The sequence below is a fragment of the Festucalex cinctus genome, chromosome 5 (assembly GCF_051991245.1).
Source record: "Festucalex cinctus isolate MCC-2025b chromosome 5, RoL_Fcin_1.0, whole genome shotgun sequence".
Classification (NCBI taxonomy): domain Eukaryota; kingdom Metazoa; phylum Chordata; class Actinopteri; order Syngnathiformes; family Syngnathidae; genus Festucalex; species Festucalex cinctus.
Window position 1 is genome coordinate 7,277,697 of NC_135415.1, and position 18,422 is coordinate 7,296,118.

Genomic DNA, 18,422 nt, shown 5'->3' on the forward strand with positions numbered 1-18,422 from the left:
ACTTTATTAAATACATTAATAAAAAAATCTGTCTATAATATTTCTGAGGTAAATAAAAAAACGTATTTTATATTCATCTCTAAGTCAGTCTCCTGTGTAATTTAATACTTCATTTGTCAGTGTATATTGGAAGGGATTACGGAAAATACAAGTAGCGGTGTGCTGCAGCCGAGCTAAACAATACGAGTGATAAAGAAGCCGCGGCAGGCGATGAGATGAAAACTACCATGTAGACCAAGGAAGTCATATATCCAAGTGTTTCAAATTGCAAACTGGACCTTACCACTCCTTGAAATACACCTGTCATTACCTCGACAGCACATAAATCAAACAATGTTAGTTTAAATACTGTCTGTCAGTACAATATTGAAATGAATTCTTTAAATTCAGGATTTATTTCTCTGGCTGTATTTTATTGTTTATGCTAGTTATGTTAGCGAGGTATGCTAGTTAAGCTAGCATGTACGTGTCACATGCTGTGTCAACTGTGAGCTTTGTCAAAGTGCCAGAAATTGCAATTTAAATGTGAATATTTCTCAGACTGATACAAGAAAAAAAAAAATCAAACATAACCCAAACAAAACTTGAATGACTAACAAGATTTCTGGTGTCTCATTTATGTGTTTAATACTGGTCATGTGCATGTTCAATCATAGTGCTGTAGGTTCGGTGCCTTGAGTGGAGTGTCAGCATCCAGCAGGCATGCAGGAAACAATGACATCAGGGAGAGTAGGAGGGAAGATGGAGGAGGGGTGTATGAGAGAGAGAAAAGTGCAGTCATCCAGCAGGCTCACTAGGTGCAAATGGAAGCAGGTTTACACATCTCCATCCTGTGATGTTCTGTCAATTCCGCCTAGACGGAAAGATTCAGTCCGACAGATATACAGTACCTCCCCATGAGGTTGTTGGATTATATCGAGCTCTTCTGCGATTAATCTGTAGCCTAATCAACTAAAATCACATACACTGTATGTAACCAAAGTTGGAAATAGACATGTAAGTGCAGAAATCATAGCAGAGAAATAACAGCGATAAGAGTTATAGGTTGTTAATAAGGTTATGGTTGAGAGATAAATGGCTGAAATATATTTTTCCATGCTGTGTGTTCAGTGATTCAGCAGGTCGACCGCAGCTCAGTCATCTGGCTCTGCGGGGTCTGATTAAGCACAGATGTAGAAGCACACAGCACGAAGATTCCTTCGGAGGCACACTAACTTCATGACCCAGCAGCACCAAAATCCCCCTTCCTGACTGCAAATATATTATATTGAAAAGGGGGCAGGCTCTGTGAAAATGCAATGGAAGCACTACTGAGGGCATGCTTAGCGACTAGCGAGTGTGAGTCATTTGTTTCCCCAGTGAGAATGTGACCAACCTTGAACTGTAATTGAATGAGACCTTAGACTGTTTTGAACTTGAAATTAAAGTTCCTATATATAAATGTTAGCAACGCACTGCAGTGACAACATTGATAAAATTAGATGCAATAATTGTGTGGAAATGTTTTGTTAGGGTTGTATTATGTTGTGACTTGTGGTCTAAATTGCTCTCAGCTCAGGCTCAGCCCGTTTTTCAAATACTGTACCGGTTTCGTTTTAGTTGGGCTTGTATCAAATAGCGCGCTCTAGTGGTTAAACTAGAGCACACCAAAAAGCCTCACAGATTAAACTTAATGTGTCACAGAAGGCAACGAAATGCTGAAATGCTCTCACTTTCTCACAAAAAATAAATAAAAAAATAAGAAAAAAACGAATTGGAAAAGTAGCTAGCTAGCTACATACATAGATACCGATTTTCCATTAAAATCAGTGCCATTTGATTCAATACCATGTGCACAAAGTTAAACAGAATGCCAACAGTTCTCAGTTTTCAACAGCATTTATTTAGCTTTCTCCATACAATACATTTAATGTACAACAGCACATACTGTATTCTGAAATAACTCTCAGTATAAAATAGGGCGTCTACAATCAAGGTACAGTCATAAAATGCTGAGGAACATGACAAAGACCGTGACAGCAAAACACCTTCAAAGAGTATAAAGCGCAGGGTGATGATGTTGAGAGATGTGATTGTATTTGCCGAGCCTCTGCTGAATCGCAAGCGGAACTTCAGACGGCAACTCCTGGTGTGTCTGGCATCCTGCGAAAACCCGTTTCTCTTTTTCTATTGATAGGGGTCATGCCATTGAGAATAAAAAAAAATGTTGCAGGACAACTGCTGATGAACATTAAAAGTTTGATGGTAATGAGAAGATGAATGAGAACTCGTCCGGATACTTGATATACACTGTGTAGAAAGCAGGCGGTGTATAATGACCAAAATCTGACAAATATAGCAGTTTGTTTGTAGCGCTAAAGACTGGATTGTTTCTCATTGTTTTCCTGACACCAAACACTTAAATCACAGCAAATGATACTCCACCGTCACCCAAGCCACAAGAAAAGCAGCACATTCCAACATGGCGGATAGAAACCAATTCAAAGTTTAGAAGAAAGTGCTTTTCATTTGCAGAGGTCTATGGATTTATATAGTGATGTCTCTAAATAGTACTCACACAACACGCACCAGCTTATGTTATCATAGTTTGCCACTAGTATGTCGTGCTTGAGCTGTTTAATATTCTGTACATTATATCACGAGTCCAGTTGGTGAAAGAGAAGGCCAAAGTACAAGCAAACATAGAAAGATGTACTGAGGCCAACAAATATCAGGAGAAAGAGAGCGAGAGAGAGAAAAAGGAGAGATTTGTCTTAAGTCTTGAGGTAAGCAATGTATTTTAGTATAATGCCCTACAGACAATCATACATCTTACAATCATTAATTCTCTATGTACAAACTTCCTGATTTACATACACTGTACTGCTCCTCAGCTCCAGAAAGAAGAAAACCAAGCGCGGTATCAGTGTGGTGCAATGTTTGGGACGTGGAGGGATGAGGTGGTCGCAAATGAACATTATGGCTCCTGAAGGTGGCCCTTTTTGCATACGTCACACACACACAGTTCTATCTACAACAGTGCAAAATTCCTCGCCGCTCGCACAACGCCTGCAAACGATTGGCCTAACTGTGTCGTCTCATTTGCGAGGACATGAAGAATGGGAACGATACAACGGACTCATCTGAGGTCGACTAGCCATCTACTGCTTTGCAAGAACACAGGTCTACTGTGGCACTGAGGCTGAAAGCAAAAAAATAAATAAAATATGATGCAAGCACATGACCGTACATGATTCTATGGGATGTAGGCACCATTTTTCCTGTTACCTTCTTAGAAGACAAAGTTGCGCTCATTTACATGGCAAGATGATCTCCGCAAACTGCGCTGCCTAAAATGTTTTGACTGAGGGGTTCATGAAATATGAATGTGCTATAGTAGTAAAGGTCCGCGCACTCATTGACACTACAGACCAACGTCAACGTGACATCAACAAGCTTCACGAAGGAGGAGGCTATAGGATGCTACAGTACTAGTGCTACCTGAACATGCTACAGATTAAGACTACAAACATGGGAGACAGTTTCACACGAGCACAAAGCACAAACCCATTCTTGACCAGCCATATTTTTTTTTTCTTCTTCATGTCCATTCCAAGTACCATCTTCAAATGACAAAAGTACCATGTTTGCAGCTGGATGGATCAAGTACTTGGTAAAGCTGGCTTATAGTGTGCGGAGGAAAGCACCCCATCTGAAGTGGAACACGACACACAACCACACATGCACTCGCTATCTTAGTGATCACATTCGGATTGCCCTTAACTCATTCACTCCCAGCCATTTTAACTGAAGTTTGCAAGGCCCACAGAATATTGTATTCTATTGCTATAAAAACATAGAACCTACCAAATGAAAGATTAGAGTCTCTTCTTTCATCAGGGGAAAAATAAAGCACATTTTTGTCCATTTCTGTTTTGCAACAATTAGCATTAGAATATAGCTAAGTTTTATCATTATTCCCAAATCTGTTTAAAACAGGGGGGGGAAAGAGCCTTTTGAAACATGGCCCTGGTTGATCTCTTATACTCTGCTCCCACCTGCTGGCCGTTTTTGTAGTAACTACCATTGCTTCAAGCATTCTCTTCAGTTCAGTGGCTGCATCAAAGCCTTCTGTATACTCTACATTGAAAAACAAAAAACGTATAAATACGTCTTTGGGACCATGGCAATATTTAAAATAAAACGTTTTTATACGTTTTTGGGAGCAAATGAGTTAAGAGCTTGACAAAGAGCGAAACCAGACAACCCAAAACTTTGCCCTTTAAATGGTGACAACCAAAACGTCATCACTTTCGCATTTGCTCACTAAAAAAAAATTAATAATAATAAAATAAAAAATACACACATCACGATGTGCACAAACACACAAGCCCTGAAGTTAGGAACGATGTCTATCGTCACTCACACAGCACGGACACTTTGATTATCATTGAGTGTGATCTGGAATTGCATACTGTACCATATGTAGGGGGAGGCACCCCTCAATGTCAGCACTCAAAGACTCACATACAAATCTAACAGCGCCCCCTTCAAAAAACACAATCGCATGCTTACTAACGGAATGTCCACAAAGCTTATATTAGACCTTCAGCTTAAGCCTGATCAAACTTTTAGGATGACAGGCTAAGAATATGTAGGATTTCACTATGTTCGCTTAAAATCCTTATTGTTGTCAATTGAAGCAACAAAAATATATCTATTTTTTTGGTCAATCATATTTGTATCACCAACAGTATCTCGACAGTCTGAACACTATCCACTGTGGTGTCCTTTATTTCTTTAGTTATGGGTCACACCATGTCAAAATACAGCCCTCCCCCCAAAATTGAAAATTTTAACCAAGCAGATTTAGATTTTCATGAAACGTGGTGTACTTGATAGTGGTGGCACACACGACGGCCCACTGAATGTTGACATTTTTTTTGCAGAAACCGGTGTGACCGTCTTCCTTTGAACTAGGGCTGGGCGATATGGCCACTTTGAACGCTTGTTTTTCACAGAAGCTACTGGCTCAATCGTCACCAAAAAAAAAAAAAAAAAAAAAAAAAAACGTATTGTTGTAATTAGGGAACTGAATAAGAAATCCACATCTGGAATCATTTAGAATATTGGTGCATATTTAAGTGACCATTTGACCTTTTATTTTTATTTAACCTTGAAACTAACCTTGTGGATCACATGACCTTAACTAAAATTTTCATAAAATGCAAAATTGGGTAATGTATTTTTTCTTTCCATTGGCAATAAGAAGCCACAGACTAAATATAAATAAGTAAATATATATTTGTTCTAAATTTATTAGTATTTCTGAATATTCAACTTTCAATGAATATTCAATGAGTATTCAACTCCAATAAATATGCAATGAATATCTGAGTGTATGGATACTTTGACTCCTTATTGATGCCATAAGAGAACATGTAAGAGATTACGTTTCATTTATATATATATAAAAAAAAAAAAAAAAAAGGTTAATTTAAAAGGTCATCTCAGAAGAGGTCAAAAGATTCCTAAAATATGGACCAATTTTCTAAATTGCAGTGTTCCCTTGCCAACAATGCCTGACTTGTGAATACTGTTTTGAGCCATTAGTTCCTGAGACATACGGGTCCAAATGAAGATGGCCACGCCCCTTTCTGTAAAAAATATCAAAATTTGGTCCATAGTAACTAGGGATGTAACGATAATGGCAATATCGTGATATCGCAATATTAAAACTGCCACAATATATCGTTGTCATGCCATTATATTAAAAGCAGCACTTCTGTTAAAAAAAAAAAAAAAAACAGCTTGCTTTCCACTTGTGCAGTTCTCGCACCCTCTCGTGGCTAGTTTTTTTTTCCAGCGCAGTTTAATTTTCATAAGCCATATTTTGGCCCTTCTATGCTTCAAATCCACACTTGGTCAGATGAAGGGGAACATAATATGCATTTGAACAGAGTCAATATGTGGAAAAACTCGATTTATTGTATATATTAATTTCTCATTTAATTTAATTATTTTTTACTAAGATTTATCAATTTATTGTAATGCTTGTAGTAGTAGTCTCTCTCTCTAGAGATATATATTTTATTTGGTTTTTATATATATTTATATTTTTCATTGCTGTAATGTACACAAAGCACAATATTGTGGTTTTTTTTTAAGCATGAGCTTTTTTTTTTTTTTTTTTTAAAACAATATTGTGACTTTTTTTTATATCGCCAACAGCTCCACAATATGGTGATAATTATTGTATCGTGACCTTCGTATCATGATATCGTATCGTGATGTTTGGATATCGCTGCATCCCTAATAGTAACCAAACATCTCCTCCGATTGACCTCAAATTTGAGATTTAGTCTTGTGGCATCAATCTCAACAAGTACACCAAGTTTCATTAAATTCAAAATCTGCTTGGGGTGATTTGTTGATGAATCTTCAACCTACCGAAAGGGAATCCAAAAGTTCAAGGCAAGCTAACATGAAACCTGCTCAACGGTTACTGCATGTGACCTGATCAAGTGTTGTGCTGCTGGTTATGACCCTGTGGTGAAGAGCGTTCTTTAAATATGTCTGATAGCGGTTGCCATTCTGCTGCATTGAAGTCAGTGATGTGACCACGAACATGTCCTTTAAATTTCATTTTGACCGCTAAATTTGAAGCAAAGTGCAAATGTTGACTCTTGATTTGTGACATCCTCTATCAACTCCATTTGTTTGACTGTTCTGTGTTGAAATAAATAATTAAAATAATAGAGCTCCGACCAACTACAAAAAACACACCAGGATTTTTTTTTTTTTTTTTAGCAAAGTGCAGCACCCCAACATAAGACAATATGGGGACATGTCGGATAGATTCAGATAGCAGGGTATAGTGTGTTCTTCATCTAACGCTCTGAAACACGCATGATCGCAAGTTTAGATGAGTCTGGCGTCACCCTCCATGTCAGATGGCAGCTCGCACACCCCCGTGAAGTGCATCTCCTTCGCCTTGCTTGCCTGTGCGCTGGCCGCTCGTTCCTCCAGGCTGGGAGAAGGCTGCTGAGGCGGCGGCTCTGGCGACGTCCCACGGGGGACTCCACCTGCCCGTCTCTCTTTCAGGAAGACCTCTAGTCGGCGAAGCATCTGCTTGGGGTTCTTTTTGGCAAACAGCTCCAATTCTGAAGGATAAATATACCTAGTATAATGAATATGAACGGCAGTGGAAATTCTCAGGTTTGAGGGTGAAATGAGGAAGTCTCAAAGGCACCTTAACTCATTCACTCCCAGCCATTTTCACAGAAGCAATCCCGTTCGCTCCCGGCTGTTTTACTGGATTTTGACTGATTTCGCAAGTCCCACAGAATATTGTGTTCTATTGCTATAAATGCATGGAACCTACCAAAAGAAAGATTAAAGTCTCTTCTTTCATCAGGAAAAAAAAGTATGTTCTATCTGTTTCCGTTTTGCAGCAATTAGCATTAGAAGAGAGCTAAGTTTCATCAGGTTTCACAAATCTATTTAAAATTGTAAGTAATTGAGCTTTTTTTCTAGATGGCTCTGGTTGATCTCCTTTGCTCTGCTGCCACCTGCTGGCCATTTCTGCAACCGTTCTTTGCAGTTGAGAGGCTGCATCAAAGCCTTCTATATGCTCTAGCATAAAAAAAAAATAAAAAAAAAAATGTACGTCTTTGGGACACTTAGGACACATAAAAAAAACGTATTTGCACGTTATTGGGAGCAAATGAGTTAATGTGACATTGACTCATTCATTAAAAAAAAAAAAAAAGGCTGCTGTCGAGATCATTGTTTACCAACCTTTCATGAGCCGTGTTCTACATTAGGAAAATATCACATCACGCCAAACTAAAATGTCACAAAAAGCATATATATTTTAGAGAAATATTATCACACACTGTGTGTGAAATCTGGGCCTGTTTAGTTGGACACAAAACCTATTATGCTATTATGATTAGTAATAAACAGATTTTTTTTTTTTTTATAGCCGATACCAACACTGTAGTAGTCAAGGAGACCGATAGCAGATACGTCAAGCGATATTTTACAGTAAGGGAAAATATTAGTGCCAAAATAAAATAAAATAAAATAAAAATAAATATTTTAAACACAAAGAATAGACAGTTTTTGTTAATAACAAAAACATGCAGTAGTTTCTAGGGTCATCAGCATGTGTTAAGCTAAATTAAAAACTGCGTAAGTAAATAGTTCCCGAAGGTTTTCTATTTTAAATAGTTTTCCAAAATTTCAACATAATTTCTTAATTTTAATTTGTTTTTTAATTTTTAAAAATAATATGTGTAGGGAGTTACTAGTGTCAGCTTCATTTTTTATTAAGTGGAAATTTAAATAAAACCAAAAATGAAAAGTTCCCTGTATCTCACTGAGCAACAAATGCCTGCAAATGAGGCCAATTTGGGGTTTTCACCAGGGTTCGTAAAAGATTTCAAAAGATCTTTGTAGACGGTGAAAATTTGTCTGAATATGTTTGAAATGTGTTTGTGACAAGTAAAAACAGTCTGTGAACATCATAGAAATCCTGATGAAATCCCTAAATTTGCTACGTTCGCAAACATACACCGCTCAGGATACTAGCTTTATCGGCCTTCAGATTCGTCAGATTCGTCAATGGTGATATTTGACAGAATGCCAAATGTGGGGAAATCAGCTTCTTTTCATCTCTTATGCTCTGCTGTCACCTGCTTGCATTTTTTTTGTAATTACTACCATTTTTTCATCCATTCTCTGCAGTTCAGAGGCTGCATCAAAACCTCCGGTATGCTCAAGTGTAAAAAAACAAAACAAAACAAAAAACAAACATATAAATGCGTCTTTGGGACGCTTAAAACATTTAAAATAGAACATTTATACGTTTTTGGGAGCAAATGAGCTAATTGTGATGGCAACAGCTGGATACAAAGGCTAATTGTACCTTCTGCCATTTAGCGGAATAGCAGTTAGTGGTAATTATTCTGCCTGTCATTATACATCACTGGCATGCAAAGTTGAACACAGACATCTTTTGTAGTAAATAAATACTTTACAGACCACTTCAATTGGACAATTCCCCACCACAGCACACTTTTTCAGAATTCCTGCTCTAGACATGTGGTGCAGTAGCTTGGAAGTGCTCGTGAAGCATGTAAAAGAATCTAAGTGACTTCATCTTTACCTTTTATCACAAAGCCAGAATCAGCAATGGTCTTCTGTTGCGTCTTCCACAGTTGGTACAGGTGCAGGTACGTGGCCACATAAAATTCATTCAACACGCCAACAACTTGCTGGCGACGATTGCACTCCCTGGTGAGGCCAAAGGCAGAAAAGAGGTTTTTGCATGGCTCATGCACTATGGAAGAGTATTAGGAAGGCAGGGGGAAAAAAAGCAGACTGACTTGGACAAGGCCTCCTCTCTGAGCACCTGCAGAGCAATGCGGGTCATGTTGATTGACATCACACTGAAAGGAAAGTTCTGGGAATACAGTCACAACAACATTACAATACATAGTACACATGTCAAATGGAATGCAATCTAGTACAATAGCTGTACCAAAAACTTATTGGAGTATCTTGATATGAGCTAATAATACCTGTGTAGGGTGTTGAGACAACTTGTAGATGTCTCGAGCCAATGGCAGAGTCTCCGGGTCCATCACAAAGTACAAAGTGTGCATGAGTCCCAGGAAACCTGTGCCACGCAGGTCAGTAGCTGGGTCCATACCTAAAAAGCAAAACATAATTTACCTTTAAATCTAATTTTTAAAAAAAAGGGTTTGTGTACTATATAGTGCAATGTCTTTACCCTGAAAGCCAATGTTTTCCCAGTGAGTCCCATAACGAGGACAGTCCAGCCTGCATCCAATGAGCCTTTTGTAGATGGTCTGGAGAACACGCATGTGGACTATCTGGCTGTTGTCCACGTGGCCTATATAGAAAACAAATGCACAAGTCAGCGTTGGATGATTGCACAAACGGGCACGGCGAACACATGCTCACATTGTGCGATGGCAAAGACGAGATCTCGCTCCTCCGTGAGTTCCCTGTGCAGTCGAGGGGGCCCAAACAGGAAGTGTGCGATGGCAGACAGACCTGTCCTGCGGATGGTTGGCTGGATGTTTTTCTGAAAAGTTATAAAACACAGCCAAGATTAGAAACAAGATTATACTACATTTTTTACTGGTTTAGGGGTTGTTTGTTTTTGGTGTATCTTTTCTGCCGAAAAATATCCAGCACAATATAAATAACCAGAGGGAGTATGTCAAACTCCCCTGTTACTCATTAAAACTGTCCCAGCATGAAAAGGTATAACAGATGCTCCATTCTGCATGACCAAGCTTGAAATAAGCGGACTCACAATCACATCAAAGTTTGCAAGTCAAAATTGAAATTTTGCAATGGCAGTTTGTGGCAAAACACAAACCTGCCAAATGCTATAACGTAAGGTAAGCAATTTTAAACTAAAAAGAAAAACTTTTCCGCAGTTAGAAGCGAAACTGGAACTCGTTCACTGCCGCCAGCACGAATAGGGAACAGGAATTTTGGGTGCAAATCAGAGCTCCAATGTTCTTGGTCTTGGTTTTTGCTAAATACATTTACCCCAAAAACGTGAATTATGCTTTAGAGCAGCGTAAAGGACAGAATGTAAGAAATTCAATCATAAATGCTTACGAGCAAGTCCCCGAGATCTGTAGTCTGGAAGTATTGAAGAGCTTCATTGAAAGAGATGAGAGGCGTAGGGTTAGAGTCCTCAGTGAGAGCTGGGAGATTTAAAAAAAAAAATAATAATAAATAATAATTCTAATTTAGTTTTGCAAATTCCTGATAACAAACACAGACAATACAACTATGCAAATGGGTGAAATTATTTGACAAATCTCACTTGGTTGGATGTTTTCCAGAGCCTCCCACTCCTGCCTGGCCTTTTCCAACTCCACATTTTCATCTGTGGAGACACGCAAACACAAGTTGAGAAAAATATTGTCATTCACTGGGGTAGTTCGTTTCAAATCCCTCATTCAAACATTCCTCCTTCCTATCTGGGGTACTTCATCATTCAGATACTTTCTGCACCAAGCCAACAACCTGTATCCCAGAGGAAGGTTGTATCTGCACAGCAGCCCAGTGTCTAGGATACATTAGCAAATTCCAGTGGGAATAGGATGAGGGACCAAAGCGCGTTTGTGTGAGAGTGTTACCTGCAGGTTTAGTCTGGTTCCCTCCTGCTGCAAGAGTCTGCAGAAGACCATTCTGCTTCAGTGCTGAAATCTGGACACACCATTAACACAAGCAACTTTTAGTTGAAAGTAGGGCTGGGCGATATGGCCAAAAAATAAAATCTCGATTTTTGCGGTCATTCAGGACGATTACGATTTTAATCTAATAAATCCAACAAACGTTTACTTAAAGGTTTCATTTATTCAAGAATAATTCCTGTGCAAAATGTTCAGACACCAGTAACGTATACTGATTCTAGATCAGTTTTAAGGCAAAATTACATCACATAAAAGCATTTGGATGTAACAGAACATAAGAACAACAGCTTTTAATCATCCAGAAGAAATTTTCAACCATTCGATTTTTTTTTAAATTAATTCGATTTATTGCCCAGCCCTAGTTGAAAGTCACATTATTTTATGTTAATGAAGACAAACACTTTTGTCTAATCCAATTTGGATTAGTGCAAAACTCTATGATGCATAATTTATATAAACAGGTTTTGTAATGAAGACTGTTGACAATCGTTTACTTGATTCCTAACTGAGAAATTAAACAATAACTAGAGCTGCAAGAAGCTCTAAAGGGCCCTTGCAACCGACCCAAATTACATTTTTTTTTTAATGGCTTCAAAATATGAACCAATCAAAGGTCAATCCGTGTTAAATAATGGATTGTTTGACTTTCGAGGGTTCACATGTCTTTACTTACAGGATATAGCAAGTTAGCAACACACAAATCAGTACTAAGTTCTTGCGGAATACTAACAGTAAAAAGAAAACAAATAACACCGAAACATACAAAAAGAAAATAAAGTAATAAACTCCTTAGTGAAGGTGATTACCGGCAGGGATGTGAGCGGGGTACAACCATTGGTGTGGTCTTTGACATTATGACTGATAATCAATCCATTCATAACCTGGGGGAAAAAATAGAAAATAAAGTCTTGAATTGAAGTGGGTAAATACAAAGTGAAGGGATGATTTAACTGTACTCACAGGCTTTTGGTTCGAGTGTCCATTGGTGGTCTCCTCTGATGATTTACATTCAGGAGACAAACCATTTTGGCCCTAAAAGTTGGAAGAGGGCGTCACATGCAGCAGATGGTTATGAGATGTACAACACAGAAGTTCTGTTTAACTCATTGAGAAGATACTAGTTCATCCCATTCTTGAATTAAAAAAAAAAAAAAGTTGAGAGTGGAGGCCATTGGAAAAAGAAGACGGAGAGAAACCAAGCTAAGGACAAGAGTCGTGCTCGGTCAGCTGACGCCATGGTAACAAGGCAAGCGAGCCAGAGCAGAGATTACAACTAAAGCAGTGGAGAGAGCTGTTGACCTGAGGTCTTAAATTAAACACATGTGGGTGCACTGCTAAAAACAAATGAGCTCTTAATTGTTTTAACAGTGCAGTGCAGGAAGAGAACATGTCTCCATAGAATCGTGGTTATTAAATTTAGTAAGACACAACAGCCTCGATTGTGTTCAAATAGCCCAAATAAAATGATGAGATATGTAGAAGGCCAAATGTATTACCTCAAGGTGGAAAGTGACATCGATGTCTTCTTCCATTGCATATGAGTGTGTTGGCTGGCAAGGGTGTTCCCGATTGTAGCCTCTAAAGGCTTCTGAAATCCTGGACTGAGTTGGGCTGGCAAGTTGCTACGAGGACTACCATGGTTTCTTGAGCACACGTGTAGTGACTGCAAGGATTTATGCTTCATATGAATATGTCCACGGTCACAAGTTAACACATCACCAAGCTGCTAACAGACATCTAGATAGTGCACATGTCTGCTTCTCCCTCAGAACAGCGATGACTGTTGGTTCTAGTGTCTCCTAACCTTGAGTGAGGGAGAGGAATGTGCGGATATCAGTCTAGAGCCGAGAGGAAATGGCACGTTTCCCGGATCCCTCCCTCCGTCCTCCCCGCCACAGATCTGCTTGGCCAGTTGCTTCACTCCTCATCGCCATCAGAGGTGCCCAGAAGCTGGATAAGGACATTGCTTTTCAGGCTCGAGCTTTCTTCATAGCAGACACTTCATTACTTTGGCTCTCAAGACAAATCCAATAAGCGCTCAGAGATTGCAGCACACTTTAATTGACTGTGTTGTCTTTAGCCTGATGTGAAGCAAAAAGATGGGCAGGTGTCCAGATGGTGGATCATGAAAGTTCTCTTCTTTTTGGCAACAATCTTAGGGAGGGGGTCTCATATGCATTTAAATCTGCAATGTGAAGCAAAACAAATCAATCACAAAGCTTTCTTAGACACCAGATATAAAATATGCTACATGCAAAAAAAAAAGAAAAAAGGAGGGGGGTGATGGGGGAATAAACTCAAATTTGACAAAAATGCATCCAGTAAAATCAACATAACCAACACAATCTGCATATTTTAAAAAATCAAAATCTGAACTGAAGTTTTTCCCAACCCTATATGCATTAGATTACATATGGATGTGTAAAAATAAATTACATAAATGATGCATAGACGTAAAGGAATATCTATTTCAGTACTCATGTTTCAAGTTCGTTGAATTTACTGTAAAAAATAAATTAAATAATTAGTAGTTCCCTCCAACAGAACTGCTAAAATAAGTTACAATAGAGAATGCACTGCAAAATGTCACTCTGAAATTGCCAAACAGTAAATTTGCTAATAAAAAAAAAAAAAAGACATGTAACGTCGCCAAAGTACAGTAGACGTCAACCAGCTAGCAACCAGAGAGCTAGCAATATGTCAGTTAGCAACCCCGCAGGAACAAAGGCGCATGTACGACTTCATCTCAAACAATGAATGCAATTATGGCAATGTCTGCGAACAGGGCGATCTATTTTCATAGTGCACGGCAGAGGGAAACCATATCATGAAAAGTGTGTGCAGTTTAAGGGCTGAACGCGTCTCGTTCTCAAGAAAAGCCAGCTGTCAGAGCTAACTAACGGGCTAACTGTAGCTCTATTCAACTGTAACGGGGATGAAGTCCGATCGAAAAACGAATGCAACTAAAACGCGTTTTGCCTTGGTATCACGTCATACGACACAATAAAATGACGTGATGCCCTACTTGCATGAGCAAATTGTGTAATAAGAAGAATTTAAAAGTACCTCAGTTTCTGATTGTTTCTCCCTCCAATCTCAGCTTCCCTTCCCCCGTCCAGCGGCCACTGTAGTGCGAATGCATCATGGGAATTGTCGTTTCCTGCTGTGATCTGGATTCATTACGTCATTGTTCTCTGGCTCAGAGGTACTGATGGCGTTTTTCTTATGTACAGATTACACACATCATAGTTACACTGCCATTTGCCGTCCCTGAAGCAATTAAATAGCTATATAGGATAAAGATAACATTCATATTTGTATCATTTTGACACTTTTGTCAAAAAGATGCAATGTTATGAGCAATACCTGCACCTTTGTACCTGTTGGGCTACTAGCTAACATATTGTTAGATGATAACATTCATATTTAGGTAATATGAATGTTATCGTATATTCTATCTAATAAATAAAAAATAAAGGAAATAAGTGACATAATGCATATAAGGTTCCTTTCAGATTTAACAAATGCTCAACATAATTATTTAAGGCACATGAGAGAAGTTTATTTCCATAGCATATAAAAAAATTATAGGCAATTGTAGATTTGAACCCCAAAACTCAGGACTACGAGACAGTCGTGCTAACGGTTCCCCAGAATGATACAAAAACAACTGTAGAGATTATGGACTGTTTTTATAGCATTTATTTGACTTTTCATTTGCATTAGGAAAACAAATAGGTATCTCCTTGGTGCCTTTTTGCATAGTCATAAATATCAATGGCATAAAAATGGTTTATTCACATAGCAGCTATTTCTACTGCACAAAATCAATAAATAAAGCACTGCAATAAAATGTGCAATTTCACAGCAGAGCGATGGATGATACCCAAGCTGTTATGAAACAATGTGCAGTTCATTTGATGTTTTACTGCTCAGACTGGCTCAAGGCGGAATGGTTCAATGTGAATAATGAACGTAATCAGCAATATGATTGGTGTCACAGACAAAGATTGCCTATTAGGAGGTGGAAGAAAAACATTTTTGCAATATATTAATCTAATTTACCCAGTAATTGTAAATTATTTGCGGATGATAGCGTGTTTGTGGCACATTCGTTGCTCATCTGCCACTACTGATCGCATAATGTCAAAGCACAGGAGGGGGTTGTCGTGTCAGCAGGTGTCAGCCATCGCCACGGAAACCTGACTTGCCATCCGTTGCCTGAGGTGGTTGGCAAAGTCCACCTGTGTCTGGGAGAGCACTTTGTTGATGATGGTCTTTGGGATCCAGCCCTGCAAATGACAAAAAAGAGAGTTTAGTTTAGAATGCTATCACTGGAATGGAATGCAGACTCCCGTGTACCTTTAAATCTATATTTAGTAACCAGGTGAACTTGGTCTTATTGGGGTCTTCACTGCAGGGCTTCAGAACTATACAAGTGGGCCCATTCTCTGCCCTGTCAAACATAATCATCTATTTTAACAACATAACGTCATCATGTGGCTCATTCATTTATCAGAGTCGTCCCTCACCGGACCACACCCCTCTGCTCGGGCATCTTTGGGTGCTGAGTGGAGGTTCCAGCCAGGAAACAGGTGGATCCACGGCGCTTTGCACAGCGGACACTGACAAAATCCCGAGGCCCCACTACGTTGCCAGGTGTGTCTCCCGAGACCTCATGGGTCACCATTGTGTCCTTGCCGATCTTTTGAAGGATCTGGAGGATGTGAGAATTTTTAGCAAAGCCTCTTTTCTCGGCGAGGAGACCTAATTGCACGCCTCACCTTGACCTGCTTCACATTTGGGTTCCATTCAGCCATCTGCTCCATGTTTCCCACCAGCTCTCCATAAAGGCTGTCAGGATGTTGCTCTAACAGAACCTCCAGCCTAAACACCTTTCCAATGCCAGGCAACACCTTGCTCAAGACTTTGTCTCCATTCGCCTGCAGAGCATCACAAACATCACTACTTATTCGGTTCAGAGTCACAGTAGGGGCTGGAGCCCATCCCACGCAGATTATAACATAAAATGGTGGTCAGTTGTTTACATGGTTGTGAATTAGTAAGCTTGCGCTGCAAGATGAATTCTCGCGCGATTTGTGAGTTCACAAACCCCCGAGAATCCATTACCAAGCCAGCTAATTTTCACCAATCCGGACCAATCACAAAGTGGTATTGTGTTTTGTGGGCGGGGTATGAATTGGGGCATTGAGTAGGAATTGATCTCACGCCTGCTGTTTAACAGGCAGCTACATGAACCACTAGCTGTTTGAACTTTGTAATTATCTTCTTAAAGAGAAAGCCAACCTTAAACATTTCTTGACAATAATATGTTTTATGTTATCTCACTAGTCTAAACATGACATTCAGATTAATATTACAGTTGTGGAACATGAGTTATGTCGCAAAATCCAGCCATTTTTAACCACTTTGCCACTTGCCCTCAACTGATGATGACATCACGGTTGCTCAGGCAACGACCAATCACAGCTCACCTGTTTTCTGAATCTGAGCTATGATTGGTTGTTACCTGAGACCTGAGCAACTGGGATGTCATTTTCACTTGACAGCAAGTGGCAAAATGGCCGCCTTCTGATATTGATTTAAAAAAAAAAAAAAAATGCTGGATTTTGCTGCTTAACTCATCCACTAATGTAATATTAACCAGAATACTGTATTTAGACTAGTGGGGCTGCATCGAGCATACAGTATTATTGACAATTATTATTATTATTATTATTATTAGTAGTAGTAGTAGTAGTAGTAGTAGTAGTAGTAGTAGTAGTAGTAATAGTATTATTATGAGAGAGGGGGGGGATTGACTTCCCTTTTAAATTGTAATGATGATTAAAAAAAAAAAAACTGCATCCAGAAAGATACAGTGCTCAGTATAAATGAGTACACACCAACAGGTTTAATTTTCTGTAATACAATTAAATAAGCAAAAATGCCATACATTCTGGATATTGGAAGCCTTTTATTGTTTTAATATTGCTAATTATGGCATTTTTATTTACTTGGTCTGAGGAAATATTCTAATATTTTGAGATAGGATATTTGACGTTTTCTTAATTAAGCTGTAAGCATAATCAGCAATATTAAAATACATAAAAGGCTTGCAATATTTCAGTTGATTTGTAATGAATCCAGAATGTATGGCATTTTTGTTTTTTTTAATTGCATTACAGAAAATAAAGAACTTTATCACAATATTCTAATTTTCTGAGACAGTCCTGTATAAGAACACCTTTAGTTTCCTTTCAAAATAATTTTTTTTATGGGATACTATAATACAAAATACTCCCACAAATATTGCATTTGGTAATTAGTGCACATACAAAAAGACTGACAACTTGTTAATGCTATCTAAAAAAAAGTCATGGAGGTCATAAAAAATACTAGATGTAGTTATTTTTGTTGTTAATTTGATTAAACTGAAGATGTTGTGACCTATGCATTCTATTACAACCTCACTTTCATGTTGTGAGTTAAGCACATATTCTATACAGAAAACATTTTGTCAAAATTTGGGAAATGTATCAGTTGAGTGATTCCCGTCTTGATACTCACCGCGACCGTTTCAACAGTCCAGCCCTCCTGCTCACTGAGGATGCCAATCGCTTTCTGCAGCGCATCTTCACCTTGTTTCACGTAGGACATTTCCTCCTCACTGTATCCAATCTCCTCCGTAATCGGAGAACCTGACAACAAACACGTGGGTAAACTATTTCAAATCTCAGGTTAATGTTTTGAAAGTTCTCATCACAAAAGCGTAACTAGAAATGTGCTACGTTTTTGTGTGTCTGTGTTTGAGTGAAAAGATTTGACAACTCACTGAGGAGGGAACTTCTCCTCCGGACTTGGCTGATCCAGTTGCTGGGGCCTGGACCTGCAAGTCGGTCCAGCTCGTGGTGTAGAGCCACAATTGCATTCTTTCGTAAACCTTGGCCATGGAGACAAAAGGCACAAAATGGGCACAAGAAAGACATCACAAGCCATTTGAAGCATTAATGGACACTCAATGTTTCACTCACCTCTCATGTTCCTCATATGTCGGTAGGAGATGCCAGCACACAGTTTGAAAGTTGCAGGCAGCATTTTGTTTTATTTCTCAGAGATACAATGCTTAAAAATTCAAACAGTTTGGATCGTAGTGCTGTAGCGATGATTTCAGACTGTGGATGTCTGAGTGAG

The 18,422-nt window shown here is 38.9% G+C and overlaps 2 protein-coding genes across 2 annotated transcripts; both read right to left on the reverse strand.

The window, feature by feature from the left end:
- Positions 1-1,859: 1,859 nt before the first annotated feature.
- Positions 1,860-14,402, reverse strand: elmod3 (ELMO/CED-12 domain containing 3). The gene is made up of 14 exons (XM_077522340.1): positions 14,295-14,402; positions 13,033-13,413; positions 12,725-12,891; positions 12,189-12,260; positions 12,035-12,109; positions 11,172-11,241; positions 10,856-10,918; positions 10,645-10,733; positions 9,973-10,096; positions 9,779-9,901; positions 9,567-9,697; positions 9,372-9,448; positions 9,152-9,279; positions 1,860-7,142 (listed from the first exon to the last, which is right to left on the reverse strand). Exons 3-14 carry the CDS (start codon positions 12,758-12,760, stop codon positions 6,901-6,903), a joined length of 1,230 nt encoding a protein of 409 aa, XP_077378466.1. The 5' UTR covers positions 12,761-12,891; positions 13,033-13,413; positions 14,295-14,402; the 3' UTR covers positions 1,860-6,900.
- A 512-nt stretch (positions 14,403-14,914) lies between these two features.
- On the reverse strand, positions 14,915-18,422 carry star (steroidogenic acute regulatory protein). The gene is made up of 7 exons (XM_077521324.1): positions 18,263-18,422; positions 18,064-18,171; positions 17,799-17,929; positions 16,013-16,171; positions 15,761-15,945; positions 15,591-15,684; positions 14,915-15,520 (listed from the first exon to the last, which is right to left on the reverse strand). The coding sequence occupies exons 1-7, from the start codon at positions 18,324-18,326 to the stop codon at positions 15,401-15,403; spliced, it is 861 nt and encodes a 286-aa protein (XP_077377450.1). The 5' UTR covers positions 18,327-18,422; the 3' UTR covers positions 14,915-15,400.